The sequence below is a fragment of the Spodoptera frugiperda genome, chromosome 5, assembly GCF_023101765.2.
Source record: "Spodoptera frugiperda isolate SF20-4 chromosome 5, AGI-APGP_CSIRO_Sfru_2.0, whole genome shotgun sequence".
In the NCBI taxonomy this organism is placed as follows: Eukaryota; Metazoa; Arthropoda; class Insecta; order Lepidoptera; family Noctuidae; genus Spodoptera; species Spodoptera frugiperda.
Genome location: NC_064216.1, coordinates 12,331,214 through 12,349,310, shown reverse-complemented (window position 1 = coordinate 12,349,310; position 18,097 = coordinate 12,331,214). Strand labels below are relative to the sequence as shown.

At 38.7% G+C, this 18,097-nt stretch overlaps 4 protein-coding genes across 5 annotated transcripts in view; 3 read left to right on the top strand and 1 right to left on the bottom strand.

The window, feature by feature from the left end:
- The window catches only part of LOC118271728 (chloride intracellular channel exc-4), a 41,612-nt gene extending 35,041 nt beyond the window's left edge, over positions 1–6,571 (top strand). Inside the window, exons 3-8 of one of the 2 annotated variants that reach the window (XM_035587898.2) lie at positions 531–695; positions 1,951–2,090; positions 2,372–2,474; positions 2,828–2,938; positions 3,317–3,385; positions 4,892–6,571. In XM_035587898.2, coding sequence (XP_035443791.1) covers positions 531–695; positions 1,951–2,090; positions 2,372–2,474; positions 2,828–2,938; positions 3,317–3,385; positions 4,892–4,984 — 681 coding nt within the window. In that variant the 3' untranslated portion in view covers positions 4,985–6,571. The remainder of the gene's footprint in view (positions 1–530; positions 696–1,950; positions 2,091–2,371; positions 2,475–2,827; positions 2,939–3,316; positions 3,386–4,891) is intronic. The other variant, XM_035587899.2, reaches the window with a different exon arrangement.
- A 226-nt stretch (positions 6,572–6,797) lies between these two features.
- Positions 6,798–7,710, bottom strand: LOC118271736 (nudix hydrolase 3-like). The gene has a single exon (XM_035587907.2). It carries the CDS (start codon positions 7,548–7,550, stop codon positions 6,903–6,905), a length of 648 nt encoding a protein of 215 aa, XP_035443800.2. The 5' UTR covers positions 7,551–7,710; the 3' UTR covers positions 6,798–6,902.
- Positions 7,711–7,873: 163 nt separating this feature from the next.
- Positions 7,874–9,705, top strand: LOC118271735 (mitochondrial coenzyme A diphosphatase NUDT8). Its single transcript, XM_035587906.2, has one exon. The coding sequence runs from the start codon at positions 8,052–8,054 to the stop codon at positions 8,739–8,741; it is 690 nt and encodes a 229-aa protein (XP_035443799.2). The 5' UTR covers positions 7,874–8,051; the 3' UTR covers positions 8,742–9,705.
- A 1,242-nt stretch (positions 9,706–10,947) lies between these two features.
- Positions 10,948–11,823, top strand: LOC118271941 (uncharacterized). Its single transcript, XM_035588211.2, has one exon. It carries the CDS (start codon positions 11,131–11,133, stop codon positions 11,812–11,814), a length of 684 nt encoding a protein of 227 aa, XP_035444104.1. The 5' UTR covers positions 10,948–11,130; the 3' UTR covers positions 11,815–11,823.
- The last annotated feature ends 6,274 nt before the right edge of the window (positions 11,824–18,097 follow it).

Below are 18,097 nucleotides of genomic sequence, written 5' to 3'. Positions count from 1 at the left end.
AAGAGGAGTGTTGTGATGAATCGAAAACAAAACATCAACAATCGTATCGTAAAGTTGAATCATACGTATCGTAATCGTAGTAGTTGATATCGATTGTCTTGGATCTAGTTCCTACGTGCTATATTCTAACAGTTGGAAAAAGAAATGATATTGATTCCAAGTTCTAACCTTTTTTTGAGGGGGGAAAATCATTCAATGACTTCTCCCGCATTGGGCGAGGCGAGAGGGAGTGTCAGACTCTTACTGACTAAAAATCACCCCGTTCCTACTCCTGCTTTTTGAGCCGGAGTAAACCCGCTAGATTTAAATATCGTAGTATTAGCCGTCAGACTACTACTTGCCCTGCTGGAGTCGCGGGTATGTCACTATATTGATAATGTGGTTAGCATGGAACAGGAGTTGGAATGGGGTGGTTTCGTAAGAATTTGACGCCCCCCATTTTATGTTTTATTTATATGACCCACAAAAAAGACTTAGGTACCAATATTTTGCGTATTTACTTATTAAAATTTCTACTTTTCCCCTTACAGGTGACAACAGTAGATATGCAGAAGCCTCCACCAGATTTCCGCACCAACTTCGAAGCCACGCACCCGCCCATACTCATCGACAACGGTCTGGCGATACTGGAAAATGAGAAAATCGAACGGCACATCATGAAGTCGGTACCCGGAGGACACAACTTATTTGTACAGGTAAACAAATATTTTTAAGTATTAAGTAGCGCTTCAAGGATGGATTCATCTGCACTTAGAAAAGAGGCAATTGGGCCCCAATGAGATCCATAATGCAGAAACTATACCATACTATTTGCTAATATTCTTGGAAAGTATTTCTTTTTTGTTAATATTTAGGTATAGTCGAAATGCGAGGGACTCCTAAAATATTTCGAAGTACCAAATGTTCGAATTATGGAAGGTTGAATTATCGAGAGTCGATTGTACATGATTTAGTCGGAGTGTGTGGCCGTGACCAGGAATATATTTCTAAATCATATACTTTTACAGTCGATAAAATCGTTAACACACGAGTGATATATCTTATTTATATGAAATTCTGGCAGATAATAAAGACGATAGTTTATGCGCTAAATTACTCTGAAGTAGAAAGTGGCTGCATGCGATTTTTGCTTCAATTAATTAATTATTAAAGTATTGAATCTTTATGTTATCCATCTAATCTGGTCCATTGATTATAAATAATAGTCAGTAATAAAATACAGTGTGATTAGCTCCCACCGAATCGACACACCTGGCAAAAACTTTTTAACAAGCATATAATTTATGCGAAAGCTCAAATAGGAGGCTCAAATATCCTAAACTCCGTTAAATTGCCTACAAAGTGTGCTCAGCCGGTTTTTTCTTATTACTAAAACTCGTCCGAAATGTGCTTCTCATGATAATTAGGTGTCAATCTTCAGAAACGGTGTTTCCCGGTGAATTGTGTTCAGTAATTTGGCACTAAGCATCTTTTTTTATGGTCGATGAATTATTCATAGGTCGTACGATGTTGAACAAAGTTTAGGCAATAGTAGACTGTAGTGCTTTTGTTTCGATATAGACCAAGTGGAAACTGTTAGTTGCCCGTAGGGATGAATTGTCCTCTGTCTACTATGCCCATAATTGTATACTTGACGTTTTGAATTCTGCTTTTAGTACTCAGTTCAATTTCCTGTACTGAACCTGAGATTTACTTAAACTAGAACCAGGAATGTGGAGTCTGAAACGTCGTAATTTACTGACGACCAATTTAAGCAGTTTTCTACTATCCTCTCAGAAGTGGAGCTTCTTGCTCGAGACTTTGTTCCCAATAGAGTACAGCTTGGGTATTTTAAAATCATCAACCCTGCATTACCGTCAAACGACACAGGAACCTAATAACCTCTAAAATAATAATACTTATAAATAGTTGCAAGTTTCCTATAAACAAATTATTTTATTAATATTCCAGGATAAGGAAGTAGCCTCACTGATCGAGAACCTGTATTCCAAGCTGAAGTTGGTGCTGGTACGCAAAGACGAGCAGAAGTCGGCAGCCCTGCGCGCGCATCTCGGCCGCATCGATGGTCTCCTTGAACGCAGAGGGACTAGGTAATTATGCACTTTATTGCATTGATAATAAAGGCTATTTTCACGTGCTACCTGTTTACAAATATTACACACATGGGCTTAGGTTTTATTCTTAGTTTTTTTTTACTATTAAATTCTTGGTAATGTGATGTCTATCTCCATGACTTTAAGTAAGACGCGTAGTTTGCAGTTCGGATAGTCTCATTTTGGAAAAACATAGAGTCCTTTTACTTGTGTGTCTGTATAACTTTACATCACTTGTAAGTTTGTAATCTAAATTTATTTATTGTTGTGATTTGCAGATTCTTAACAGGGGACACAATGTGCTGTTTCGACTGCGAGCTAATGCCAAGACTGCAGCACATCCGCGTCGCCGGCAAGTACTTCGTCGACTTCGAGATACCGGTAAGTCAACCCTGTTGTTTTAATTTCTATTTCTATTTATTAATTTTACATCTATAATTATCACTACATAGTATAAAACAAAGTCGCTTTTTCTGTCCCTATTTCCCTTTGTATGCTTAAATCTTTAAAACTACGCAACGGATTTTGATGCGGTTTTTTTTAATAGATAGAGGAAGGTTTATATGTATAATACATGCATAATATATCACCATTGCACCCATGCAAGCTGGGGCGGGTCGCTAGTTTTATAATAAAATTATGTATTCGACGTCTACTTGTCTTGTACTATCTTAAAAAGTACACATAGAATATTTCAACCACTCGACCTTATCAATGTTGTTTTACAATTCCAGACGAGTTTCCGCGCCCTCTGGCGTTACATGTATCACATGTACCAGTTGGACGCGTTCACACAGAGCTGCCCCGCCGACCAGGATATCATCAACCATTATAAACTGCAGCAGGTAAGCACAACACCATCTTACACCAAGTCTCACGTAGACCACGCTGTTTTGAAACACTATTGAGCTATCTTTCTGCCCTTTCTCTATGGGATATTTTTATATCAATCTTTATAAGGATTGGCTACACGCATTGATTTTTATCTTATGTTGGAAATTACCACAAAAATTCATTGCGCAAAGTTTAGCACAATTGCGCAAACAGAACAAAGTTTAGCGCACTTGCGCAAAGTTTGTTCACTATGCAAGTGATGTAGCCAGTCCTTTATAGATATATAATTATGTGTATTTCTACAATATGTGTATTGGCACAGATAGCATAGTATTTATGTAATTTGGGTTCTTCTATACTTTCCTCTATCGTGTTACTATCGCCTTCAGTTATCGGCGAAAGGTTTGGTGCTGACGCCGACCCCCACACTGCAACGGAAAGAGTTACCGACGGATGTGGTACGTTCGCGGGTGTCCTAACGTGACGTCACTGACATACGTGCTATAACATTGCATTGTTTGGTCACATCCCTAAGTCATTCGGTACAAAACATACTTCCATCTTTGTGTCAGACGCACGCCATATGTACAAATCGCAAGCGCTACTCTAATGTTTACCTCGATACTTAAGTTCACGTCAGTACTTGGGAGCCATGAAAATCGACTACTCATTATCGATTAGAATCGTTAATCGATTCTTAAACATAACAATTCATCGCTATTAAACTATGAAACCCTAGTTTACGGGCTGCATTCATTATGTTTTCCTACTTTCAAGTGTTTTTAAAGGCATGACTGTCTTAAGAAATAAACGTATTGGCATGAAAATGTTTAAAAAGGGTTTGTAACGGAGTTCGCGTGTTAAGTCTTGTTTAAAGCCAATCAGAAGCGGTATGAAATTACAGGAAATAATTATATAAATGATCCCGAATAAAAAAAAAGTTTTAAATTAATTCATACATCAGACGACTCGGTAAAGATAAGCTTGAATTCGGCAAACAAATAATACAAATAAAAATTGTCAAGTCAAAAAAATATTTTGAAAAATCCTGCTCTGTTACAATGTCTGTTACAACCCACACCGAATCAAAATTCATTAGGTGTACTTGAAAATAGGGAAAATTTTGCTAAGGACCTGATTTTGTAATATATATTTACAAATCAGGTACGCATCAAATTCGAGACTTACCTCCGGTTTTTGTGAGCAACATATGAATTGGTAGAATTTGTCGTTTTATTAAAACTATGAAATTGCCAATAGCAAAAATGTTAATAATACTGGGTTTACACAATAGAAAATAAAGGCTCAACTTATTAGTATGGTCTATTTTTAGTGCGGGAAAACATTCAAATAAATATCGTTTTTACAACTTGCTTCGAAAGTCTATGCTTAGCTTGGCAGCTTGGTATTGTCATAATTATTTTAATAACGGTATCAGAAAGAGGTAAGTTCTTACTAAGTAAGGTTAGGTTGTGTAAACTTGGTATTACATCTACTGGCCTTCCAGAAATCGGTGGTTAGCATTTTGTTCCTTGCTGTGATGGTGTGTGGAAGGTTGTGGTATTTGTTTGTTGTTTTATCTAATCCCATAACTTACTGTAAATATAAATATTAAACAGATATAATATGGAAACGTGATCCAAACTCCCTAAACGCTAAACTTGTCTAGTTGGGAGATGGAATCGTTCCACATTAAACAATTAAGTATTATACAAGATATAGACGAAAATAATTTCGAAACTAAAAAGGCTTGCTTAGAAGAAACTGCTGCTGCAATCAATCGTTTGAATAGGAAACTATTCGGATTAGTATTGGGTACCAAATTCTTTCTAGGATAGTTATTTTCCTTTATTAATATTTTAATCTAGTGCAAACTAATTGGCAGTGCTGCCAGCTATAACTGACCCAAACCAGACCTGAGATAAACATTAGAATAAAATACTAAGCGTAGTGTATCATTACAGGCGCTGAAAATGAAGAAACACGAAGAACTCGAGACGCCGACGTTCACGACGTCAATCCCAATCGACGTGAGCGAGAACAGTAACGCCGAGTAAGCTCGCCTCGGCCGCGCACATGCCTTGGTACAATAGTAGGCGATAAACATTTCTTAATTATACCACCATCGCCTGACCGCAAGATGTATGCATTAATGTTGCATTCAAAATAATGTTGCCAAAATTCTACAGCGCACCAACAACTGGCCACACAACAAAGATGGCGCCCATTTTTATTTCCCTCCATTTTTAAATTTGTTGTTCTTCTATAAAATGTGATAATAAGAACAGACTAGTTTCTTGTTGTGTGGTCAGCTGTCGGTGGTAAAGTGATGCGCGACAGAGTGTCGAGAAATAATATTCGGTGTGATACTGATGCCCACTACACAGATGCCGACTCTGACCCACGCCATTACGATACAGCGACAATGCGCCTCGTGACATTAGTCATCTTTACTTTTTTTCTACAGTTTTTTTTAGATAGGAAGATACCAATGTCACGGATGATGCCAACAAACAAATTCATATGGAAATTATATTTTTGTATTAAATTCGATTTTTTTTTTAGTATTGGTCTATTTCAATAGATTTAAAATCTATGAGATTGTATGTATGGTTTGGTGCAATCGGAATTAAGTTTTATGAATACATGTTGAGAAAATAATAGGTTAATGTGGATTTATTTATTATATGTTTGGACATTATTTTGGAATAATACCATTACATTTACTTGTGACATCTTCGGCAGATCAGTTTTTGTTATTTTCAAATTGTTAGAAGTTACTGTGGCCATTAGTATTTGGATAAAATAGCTTGGAGTCTTAAAACATAATAAAATGTGCATTTTTTTTATTATTGATGTAAGTGTATTTGGCAGAGGAGATGAACAAATTATAATGTGGATTTTTTAACCATATTGCATCAAACTTTACAAATTGCAGTGTACCTTTGTCTGTATATGAAAAAATAATAATTTTACAAGTTTTTTTTAATTTAGTTTTAGTATAGTTTCAGTGTTCAAACACAACGAATAAATGCCCAGGATGTGTTGTTGTATTATATTCACGATAGTTGCTAAGGTTGCTTCACAGTATTCTATTTTGTTTTGTTCACTCCAGACTTTGTCTTTTTTAGGTTTAATGACACCAGCGTCGCTATTTTGTTCTTATTTTCATACCTCTGCCGTGCTGTAACTGTCGTTTCGATCATGTACAACTGATTCACTACAATCAAATCATTTTGTGAGCGCTCTTGCCTGCCTAGCCTATGTTACCTTGAAAAGGTATGTTTTGTAATAAGAATGTACTTATTTTGTTTACATTTTCAGTTCCTTTGTTTCATGTTTGTTTTAATTATATTTATGAACCTTCAATAGAGAGTTAGAAGTGAGGCTTTAAGTTGGACCACCTATTTATGTAATAGACTTTTGGCTTCTCAGATTTGTGGGAGATTTGTTTTAGTTTGAAAAACAATTGATCCCATGAAATAGTTGTTATACATTTGGTGAATTCCATACATATTAGCGTAGTACACACACCAGAGACAAGGGCGAGAGACGACCAACATGTCGATTGGACAATGTATAAAATAATAATGACTAGATTATAATGTAAATGTTAAGGAATAAACCTGGATAATAATATTTTTTTCGTTTTGTTTTATTTATTTAGTTTTTTCTTTATAATGAGATCCTTTTATTTTTTTATTTATTCTATATTTCTTAATTACTTGAACTAATATTACGAAAGTGCTCAAATATTGCCAAATTCTATATATTCACGCTTCTGTGCCTTGCTTCTATTAGTATAACGCTCGTGACAACTTGCTATATGTGTATATCAATGTGATAAAAGTAGCTTTTACACAATAAATATTTATAATAAAATAAAGTTTCTTTATTTCCGAATAAAATCTGTAAAAAGAATACTATAAAAAAACATATAATAGACCTAAGTCTAGGTACTACAGAAATCGTCTATTATTTTTCTATCACGACTTTCTTCTTCGTCCATTCATTTTTATAGACATCGTTGGTAAGTACCGAGCTCAAGAATGCGTGAGTTATGAACGCAGTTATACCCCATATCTTATACTCCTCGATCACAAACACCGGCAGAACGAATCCATTACTGAACTGTGTGTAATATTGATTTTTAGGTTCACACAACAGCTCAATAGGGATAGTGAATACCTCTGCAACTTCGCCATTTTTAATGGTTAAATCTTCTGGCGCCAGATTATCTATAGAGCCAATTACAGGAGTGATCATTATTTTGTTATTGCGGCCTGGAAGCGGCGGCCCCTGTCCCCAGATGTCTATTTTGTCAGGTCGTAAACCGATCTCTGAAAACGTTTCCCTTAAAACTGTTTGTATAGCAGATTCTTCTTGGTTTATTGGCCCACCGGGAAATGATACTTCTCCGTTGTTAGTCCTAAGGTTCGTGGCCCGAACTGTATAGAGTATCGACGGTTTCTCTCCCACTTTACATACTGGTACTAACACAGCTGCGGCATCACTTGGCACTTTGCCGTACCTTGGTGTCGCTAGGCGTTTGAAATTAGCAATGCACCGCTCTCGAGCAGCCATAGAAAATATATTTTGTAGGCCAAATGATATTCGCGCCATTTTCAAAGAAGCATATCACAAATAAATTACTGTAATTTAATTTTTTATGCCAAAGTTTCTGTATAATTTTTTATTTTGTTTTGTTACATATCTCCAATCAAAAGATATAGACATTGACAGTTTTCTAGCTTTTTTTATTCATATTGAGCTATATGGTACATTGTAACGGCCTACATACAAACAGTTCTAAACCAAAATTATATTTTTTTCCAAACCACAAACTTGACATCGTTCGCGAATCGCGTTGCTTACATTTTACGTTCCTTTTCATCTAATATACTCTGTGGATATTTTTTCGCGCAAACAGCTGATTAAACGTCAAAATAATTTGACAATGCCATTCTGTCAAAATGCCAGTTCTAACCTTTGCTCCTTGTATATTTATCTTCTATTATGAAATAAAAATACATTAAGTAACTGCTTCATGAATATAAGCAACAACAAGCAAGGCATTTGACGTTTGTTGGACTTTACACTCGGTGATAATTTACATACATTTGAATGAAGTCTATTCACAAAGTTATCAAATTAAGCATGTCTCTAACTCCAGAAATCCTGTTATCTAGTGCGGCAAGAGAAAGGTGTATTTCTAACATAAATGAATTACCGTCTTTTAATATAAGAGGTGGGAGCCCGAAGAACACAGCGTCTGTGTTGGTTCCTGTATGTGTGGATAACGGTGAGGTCTGTCTTCTGTATACTTTGAGATCGAGCAACTTGAGCTCGCACAGCGGTCAAGTGTCCTTTCCCGGCGGGAAAATTGACAAAGACGAGACCGTGTACGATGCTGCTCTACGGGAAGCGGAAGAAGAAATAGGTGTGCCTGCCGAAGACATAAATATTTGGACCAAAATGAAGCAAGTTCAAGGCAGAGATGGCAACATGTTGATCACACCTGTTGTGGGCGAGATTATGAATTTTGACATGGATAAGTTGACTCCAAACGAAGGTGAAGTAGCTGATATATTCACAATTCCTATGAAAGTGTTCTGTGACACAAACAACCATGGTTGCTATAAATACAATAATTTTGCTATACCAGTTTACAATGGTGGCAAACACACAGTTTGGGGCATCACAGGCATGATTACACACATGTTCTTAAATTCCTTTTTACCCAAAGAACTGTACTGTCCAGACTTTTTAAAAAAAGAATATAAACTCCATGAGTTGTTGCCTGCTAAGCTATAAATAAACTGGACAATGAATAGACAATTTTAAATATTTTTTTATCCTTTATACATGGGTCTGGAGCTGTTGTAAGAAATCCTATATTGTGTAATAAGCTTTTATATCTTAAGTACATAATGAATATTATATATAGTAGTTAGTACATATAAATTATCTGAAGTACAACTGATCATATAGAAAATAGTAAGTGATGAGACACAGCTGTAAAATTAACTTAATTCTGTAACAAATTATGAATTGGAAGTGACTTTATTATTGTGTTTTAAATGTACATTTTCATGGAACAATGAGATGCTCATTGTTACATTGTCTTATTTTTGTTTCATTGCAATGGACTTAATTTTTTTTTGTTTTTTCAGAAGTTATTAATCTGTAAATCCAATTGTTATTTTTCTATGTTATTTTATATTATGGTGGGCAGGACCCAGTTTTCACAGGAGGCTGTTGTAATTAGTTTTTACAATCAGTATTTTATAAAAATGCAATGTAGCTGCAGATGTTGGTATTCTTTATACTTAATTCAAACTTCATTTTATTAATGGTTGACTTGAATTATCTCGAATCTTACAAAAAGTGTTTCTTTTTATTGTAATTTAGCATATAGTATTGCTACAATTTCTGAACTGCTAAACAACAAACATGCAATATTGAATTTTATTACATACAACTCATTTTCACTTAAAATATTAGATAGGAAATTCTGTGTTGCTATGTTTAGATATACTGGTAAATCTATATAAATATTAGTTCATCATATTATACTAAATTATCTATGTAAATGTTAAGAGTACCAACATATGCACAAAACCTCTTTGCAGACTATTCCACTATCAGCAAGTGATAAGATTCTGTTGTATATTAGAAAATAATACAATCTCTGTGGTGATAAGTTATTTATTATAAGTACACATAGTGTATTATGTCAGACATATATATAGTTATAATAAATATATGAACATATCAACTGCTTCTTTTAATCATGTTTTGTTATCTTATCGTGTACTGCATTGATCGGTAAATCGTACCACCCATTATTGGCAAGATAAGCTTGATAGACTAGACTATGTTATCTACGCATATGAAAACATTGAACAGGTGGCCTATAGATCGTCATTATTGTGTACTTAATATGTGCCTATAGTGTCACATGTTTTCTACTGGGTCAATCTTATGATCACCTTACCAAAGTGTCTATCTGCTCTACTCAGATACATTTAATGATTACATAAACTATTCCTTAGTAACGGTTTTGTATCGAAAACAATTGCTAAAGGCTGGGTTAAGTGACCATTAAATGATTCTGAGTACGGCGATTAGAGGCTTTCCTTGATTTTATAATTGGTGTTTAGGAATCTGAAAAGCGGGCATTGAACCAGCGACTGGCTGGAGCGCAATGTGTCATGAACATAACAATTCTACCGTACCTATTTATAATATAAATGCACATCATATCGGCTTGCACAGTGCACAAGGATGAAAAAGGCATGTCACTTTTCTCTGTCCTCATTTGCTTTATCTGCATTCATCAATCTCTTCAAGCACTCTCCTATTTTGACTTGGCCTTTTCTTTTGTGCCTACCTAATCCTAATGTCCCATATTACGAGAGTTTGTAAATGCGCTATCTTTTTTGAGGAGGGCAAATCATACAATGATTACCCCTTCTTGGGTGAGGCGAGAAAGAGCGTCAGACTCTTACTGACTAAAACCCACCCCGTTCCTAGCCTACTCCTGTCGTCGTCTGCAGGTCTTGGTTGGGCATCAGCATAACTAGACCTCATCTGTGGTGGTCTGATGGCCCTTTAAGGGGTACGGAACGTAGAATACGGTAGCTGGAGACATTTTACGTGCCTCATGGTTTGCGTGTCTAAAAATTGCAGAGTAGCAAATTGCTATTCTATTCGACATCTCTTATCTTATTTTATGTATTTAAAAGCCTTATGCACATAAATGCATGTGGACATAATATCATTGGCATTTTCGGCCTGTCTGACCCTTGGGTGGTGCAGAGAAAATAACCAACAGGAGCAAGAAGCACAGGATATTTGGTTAACTTTGATATTGCTATGAATTCCTCCGAGGGGCCGACCCCTTCCGATATTTTACTAGCAATTTAATATTCACTAACCGCGATTTCAGAAAACATCTACATAAAAAGGAACGTGAATTAGACGAATGAAAACATCATTCTATTCATTCTACTTCAATTAGAGCCTTTTTGTTACAAAATTCTGAACATTGCGTAAGCCGTAAAAAAATCATTTGACATAATATGAGTTTGTCAACAAACATGGTGATATCAAAATAAAAATTGAAGTATCTTCACAAAAACATAATTTTGTAAAAGAAAAAAAAATACACAGCCCTGGCAAGTAACTTGAATTGACTACCATGGGTCTCTACCACAAGCCGGTACTCTTGAGTCTTAGAACATTCATGTCATTCTGTCCCCAAGTAATTCTATCCAATGCTTGCCGAGAAAATTGTATATGGAACATTGAACAACTACCTTCTATAGACATACGAGGCGGGCCATCTTACCACACCGATACTGTCCTGGTACCGTTGTGTGTGGTCAACGATGAAGTGTCTCTGTTGTATACCAAGAGATCTCGTGTCGTGCCTTCCTGTGGCACCAAGGTCACTTTCCCAGGCAGTGGCAAAATATGCAGAAACCAATCAGTTTACGAAGCAGCCGCATACTACACGTACGTAGATCTCGGCATTCGAGACATCATGTTTTGGACCACGATGGGACAAGTTTTGAGTCGAGGACCAAATGTAGCAGTGACTCCAGTTATTGGGGAACTAAGGAACTTTGACATATGTAAAGTGAAAACAGACACTGACAAAATATTAGATGTGTTCCCAGTTCCTTTGAGATGTCTCTGCGACACCAACTACCATGGTTGCTACAAGCACGATGGAGTGGTAGAGCCTGTGTACTCCGGCGGTCGGTACATCATCTCCGGCATGACTGCTATGATCACTCACAAATTTTTGTATGCTCTTCTGCCTAAAAATTTGTATGACCCTCAATTTTATAATAGAGAATTGAACTTTCCTGTAATTTAATCAGATGTACCTAACGTTGTTTTCTTACTAATTGCTGGGTTTGCAGGATTGGGGTGTATTTCCCAGGTTTTCCCTTTTCTATCAGCTTTCAGCTTTTACAAAATATTTCAACTTGAAACATTACACACACTATAATTATTCTAATTAAATGCCACTCTAAGATTATGTCCTAACCGCAGTTATGTGCAGTTGGTATCTAAAATTCTTCACTACGAAAGAAGTTACATTCAAACTAAATAAAACCAAAAAGTAACAATTCAAGCTTTTAATAAGGATAACGAATAGGTAGTTGTTCACAATTCATGTTACGTCGGTAACTGCCAAGCATTTTATCCAAAGAGTGGTGGGAGATCGTAGCAAGGCACTTGGTAGATGGGCGGGAGGCCCTTTTCCTTGAGGTATTGGAGCCTACACTTGAAGACGCAGTAGTTGCTGTACCTGACCATGTCGGAGCCGCAGACAGGATCATACTCCGTGGTACAAACGCAGTCGACCCCAGTCCAGGTTGGTGCCTTAGCTTCCGATACCGAGGCTACGAAAGCCACCACGACAAAAATAAGAACTGAAAGACAATGGAAGAGGTTTTATTTCAACGTATTAATTTGTGATGAAGTGTGTATAGCCGGTAAACGAGCAGACGGACCACCTGATGGTAAGCAATTGCCGCCGCCTATAGACACCCGAAACACGCCTCTGGCGTTATAAAACGGGCCTTTTGGGGGTTAGGATTGTAAGGGTTGTTGGGGAATCGGGCATTGGGAAGGGGGTAATTGGGCCTCCGGTAACCTCACACAACGCAAGCGTTGTTTCACGTCGGTTTTCTGTCAGGCCGTGGTATCACTCCAGTCGAGCCGGCCCATTCGTGCCGAAGCATGGTTCTCCCACACATGTGTAGTACTAAGTGACTTAGCTTAGAGTACTTCAACTTCACAGAAGCACGAGTCAACTTAAATACTCGTCAGTAAACTCAGTTTCATATGAAATGTAACGCACACAGATATAGTGAAGTGCATAGAGTAGTTAACACACCCACAGGTGTGCGATATAGTGAAGACTGAAGAGTACTCGTACATAAATAGTTAGACATATTATCACATTTCTCGCATTGATGTTAAATAGACTGATTGATGGTCTGCAACGGTGATCACAACTGCAATTATCAAGCAAGAAGTTTCCGTTTGAACAAAGCATTCGTGTAATTTTCGATTTTAGAAATCTTTGCAAACTCGGATCATCCACAGCCCACAGCATAGAGGCCAAGCTTAGAAATAATCACCAGCTATATATTGACTTACCCACACAGTTGCTTTACTATGTTATTTAATACTTACATACATATAAATACTCGCTCGGTGCATTAGTGCTGCAATATCCCGCTTGGTCTGTGATGCTGATGCTGTGCAAGCAATGTAGAATTGCAGTATTTTTGGTGCATTTTCCATTTTCTGCTCTATCTATTCTATTATCTCTATTGCTCTAAAGGTAGGATTAATCTTAAAAACTGCTACTCCAGTTTGAATCAGGAAATTATTTTTGTTTGAAATAGTTTGTTTATTGAAAAAAGCTGGAGCTAAAACAAAACTAGTTTGCAAACTTTAATAGCGCGTAAAGGAGTATACTTAAGCAGATATTTTTTTTTGTAAGTAAACGTTTGTCTAGAACCAAACTAGAGGATCAGTCGCTATTATCTGCAAAATCACCTTAAATTTTGCATTTAGGGTGATTTTGTAGATAATAGCGAACTTATCTAATTGGTGCTACGAAAATTGCTGTAAAATAAATAATACTTACAAGTAAATAAGTGCTCTGGCAACATTACAAAAAGAAGTGAAAAAAACTCAGTGTTGTCAATATAAAAAAAAATATATTTAAAAATAAAGAGAGGTAAGGTAAAGCAAAGGCAATAGGTGGTACAGCTTATTGACACCGTGATCCAGTGTAAAGTAACTCCATAGTCCCTCCATTGTGCAAGACGAAGTTCTGTTCGCATTGGTATTCACACATGCTATTGAATGTGGTTTTGCGATTGGACACCATGGCGCATACAGGCATGTATATTTTTGGACAGGGGCAAGACGGGCCCCGCGGGACACTCATAGCTGACGCGACCATCAAAGCGACGAAAAAAACTGTTTAAAAAAGAAAAAAAAACGTTTTGTTTTTAAAAACGAAATTGAGATTATGATGCTTTTGTGAACAATACAGAATGGAATCAATGTGTAACTGCCGCATTCAGAGTCATTTAATGATTACTTAAACTATTCCTTAGTAACGATTTTGTATCGAAAACAATTGCTGAGGATTGGTTTAAGTAACCATTAAATGACTCTGAGTACGGCGGTAAGTGTTTCTCTGAAGCAATTACTTTTATGATGCAACGTGGGAATTGGAACTACCTGGCGAGTATTACTTAATTTGCTATAGGTTGAAAAATTAAAAATGGAATGAAATTATAAGACATTTTTCCTGTTTGTCGTATCTAAGTTTATCTAGGTTAGTAGGTACTTTTCAAATAACATTTGATTAAAGTAGATAATAAAATATTCAAGGAGCAACATTCGTTATCTTTGCTACTCCTAATTTGAAACTGCAGTAGGCAAATTCACAGAATATCTTTATTAACAAGGATCATTATTATAGACAAGGATCCTTTTCTTGTAGGAGTCATTATGTAAATATTTATGACCATTGTGATTATATATATACGTGCACAATGTGCAAAATTACAAAAATGTGACAATAAAAGTGATTTAAAAAAAGAGACGCTTCACAAAAAACACATAGACAATAAAAACAAAACAGTGCTACGTATAAACTTATTTAAATAAAGAACTGTGAACAAAACCAACGATAATGATATCCTTACCGAGCTTGTAATCCATAATTGATCGATTAACTGTATCGAGTTAACTGTTGCACTTGTAGCCGAGTGGCGCACTATCACTGTGAGGGCACCGTTTTATTTTATATACCTTCGTATTAGCTACTAATTGTTAACGAACCAGTAATATCGGTCCGTTTCCTTTTGATAATCCGTCAAGTGTAATAAAAGGCGGCAATTTAACTTATCAAGTGTGTATCGTCCTCCAGTCCTGTTTAATACTTGAATTATGTCGATACAAAGACGCGTCTCCTTTGTTACATTACAACTATTGTCGATTTTTATTCTGCTCAGCTCGGCGTAATAATCGCATTGCTGTTATGAACATCCTTGGGAATTTTAATCGTCATTGTTTGACTTTTTTCCCCTTTGCGTAGTAACTTTAATGATGATGTACCTAGTCTGTTGGATAAGGATATATTACGTAGGTTTAAGGATTCTTAAATTGGAAATTCTAGTGACATGGATCACTTGGAAGAAATTCCAGATGGTTTAAGATATGGCACATAGACATATAAGGCTATATGTCTTCTACATTTAATGGGTCGACGTTTGACCGCTATCTCACCTGATGGTAAGTGATGATGCGGCCTACGGTGGAGCACGTCTGCCCATAAGCAACCTATTCACTCGGGCCTTGAAGACACCCAGGTTATACCCATCAGAAACACAGACTCCGGCAAGGAGTTCCACTCCCTAGCAGTTCGCACAAGGAAGCTTGAAGCGAAGCGCTTCGTGCGAGGGATATCTACCATGAAGCGGTGACGCCTCGCCGATTGTCTTGTGGTTCGATGATGAAAAGGACTAGGGGGAATCCAGTTGTGCAATTCCCCCGCACACTCTCCGAAATGTATCCGGTAAAAAACGGAAAGGCTTGCGACCTTGCGCCTGTGTTCAAGGCTTTGAAGCCGGGCCTCCACAAGCGCATCATCGTTGATGAGCTTCTTGGCACGCCTTTCAATGTGTTCGAGCGCATCCAGCTGGTATTCAGCCGAGCCGTCCCAAAGGTGAGAACAGTACTCCATACATGACCGAACCTGCGCTTGGTACAGGCTCAGCAGTTGTTTTGGTGTGAAGTACCGTCTCACCTTCGAGAGGATACCCAACTTCCTACCAGCCAGATGCGCCTTCGACTCTATATAAGAGCCGAAGTTTAGCGTTGGCGATAGAGTTACGCCAAGAAGCTCTAGATGATCCGATATTGGAACGGATACATTTCGGAAAGTAGGAGCCAGCGGAAATTGACTCCGTTTGGCAGAGAATAGACACGCCTGGGTTTTGGTAGCGTTGAACCTGACCAAGTTGGCGTCACCCCAATCGGAGACCGCCTTCAAGGACGAGTTCAACCGTTCGACCATGGATTCTCTTAGAGACTGGATCTGTGTTCCGCTAGTCCGCGCATCGGACACATACCTTTCAACAACTGTGCTGTCATCTGCATACCCAAAGATACCGGGCTTAAGCAGGTCGTTGATGTGCAGCAAAAAGAGCGTTGCTGAAAGTACTGACCCCTGAGGGACTCCGGCGTTGATACCAAATTGGTCAGACGAGCAGCCATCTATGACTACTCGAATTGACCGATCCCTCAGGAAGTCTGCAATCCATCTGCACAGATCAGCGGGAAGTCCATATGCAGGAAGCTTGCCGATAAGGCTGTCGTGCCAAACCCTGTCAAAGGCCTTCGATATATCGAGAGAGACCGCTATTGCCTCCCCGTGCTTCTCGATGGCCTCGCTCCAAATGTGGGTGGCATACGCAAGAAGGTCCCCAGTGGATCGGTTGCGGCGAATCCCATACTGCTGATCGCTGAGGAGGTCGTTACCTTCAAGGTATGCCAGGAGCCTGTTGTTATACACGTTCCATACTCTTACAGAGTATGGACGTGACCGAGATTGGTCGGTAATTGTTAGGGTCGGCACGACTACCTTTTTTGGGCACAGGCTGCACGTTGGCCAGCTTCCATGCAACCGGCACTTGACCAGTCTCCAAGGAAAGTCGAAACAGGCGTGTCAGGATTGGAGACAACTCAGGCGCACAGGTTTTTAAAACCACGGCCGGGATTCCGTCGGGGCCACTGGCCTTGTTCACGTCGAGATTACGCAACGTCTTATACACCTCCTTCTGTCGGATGCGAATTTTCGACATTTTCGTCTCGCATACGTTATTTAGAGAAGGAGGTATAGCGCCACCAGTATCAAGACGTGAAGATTCCGCAAATAGAGAAGCAAACAGGTTTGCCTTCTCTACCGCGGTGTGTGCCAGCGTCCCGTTAGGCCCCAGGAGAGGTGGGAGTGAAGGGCGGCAGAAGTTCGATTCAACCGCCTTGGCCAGGGACCAGAATGCTTTACTACCCGCTGGGTAAGAAGCCAGTTTGTTCCCTATTCGGCCAATGTGGTTGAACCGGGCCATCCGTAATGCCTTTTTGCATGACTTGGCAGCCCTGTTATAGGCTCTCTTCCTCTGAAGAGTGTCGTCAGCCTCACGACGCCTGGCTTCCGCCCATGCCAAGTATGCCGCATGCTTTCGCGCTTCAGCACGTCTGCAGTCGGCATCGAACCATGGACGAGTCCCACCGAAAGATGTCGCGTCCGAGAATGGAATGTAGTATTCCATGCCCTGACGCAACACCCCTGTTATGGCATCCGCACAAGCTGACGGGTCCTCAGTAGAGAAGCAGACAGGCCGCCAAGGATAGGATGCAAAAAAGGATCGCATCCCATCCCAATCTGCTGACTTGTACCGCCACATCCGCCGAGATCCTCTGGGACAAGGATCCGGTGGGGAGTACGTGGATACGGATTTCACCAGACAGTGGTCAGAGCTACCCAAGGGTCTTCATGTTAAGCATATTTACCTTGGTACCTATAGAGCAACGAAGTATTGAGAGGATTATGTTCAGGAAGGGACGTCTTGAGACAGATTTGAAGATATTAGCAGCCATACTTTGCCATAACTTCCAGTGGTTGTAGTTGTGGCCAAGAGGGCCTCGATTCATCATCAGTCAAATTATTATTTGTGAAACTAACCAACTTTATATTTTAAAGTCATATAGGTATGAGTGATAAATTAACTTTTAGTGTAAGAGAACCATTCATCGGCATGAATGGGCGGGCTCTACCGGAGTACGGCCTCACAGAAGACCCACGTGAAACAACGCTTGCGGTGTGATGAGTTTACGGGGCCTCCTGATTTCCCAACAACCCTTAATTTCCTAACCCCCAAAAGGCCGGCAACGCACTTGTCGCCTCTGGTGTTTCTCGTGTCCATGGACAGCGGCGATTGCTTACTATCAGGTGATCCGCTTGCTCGTTCACCGGCTTATACCATAAAAAAAATAAGTTATTGCTTTTGGTCTAGTGGTCACAAACGGAACTGATGAGCAAGAAGTACTGGTCCCTCGTT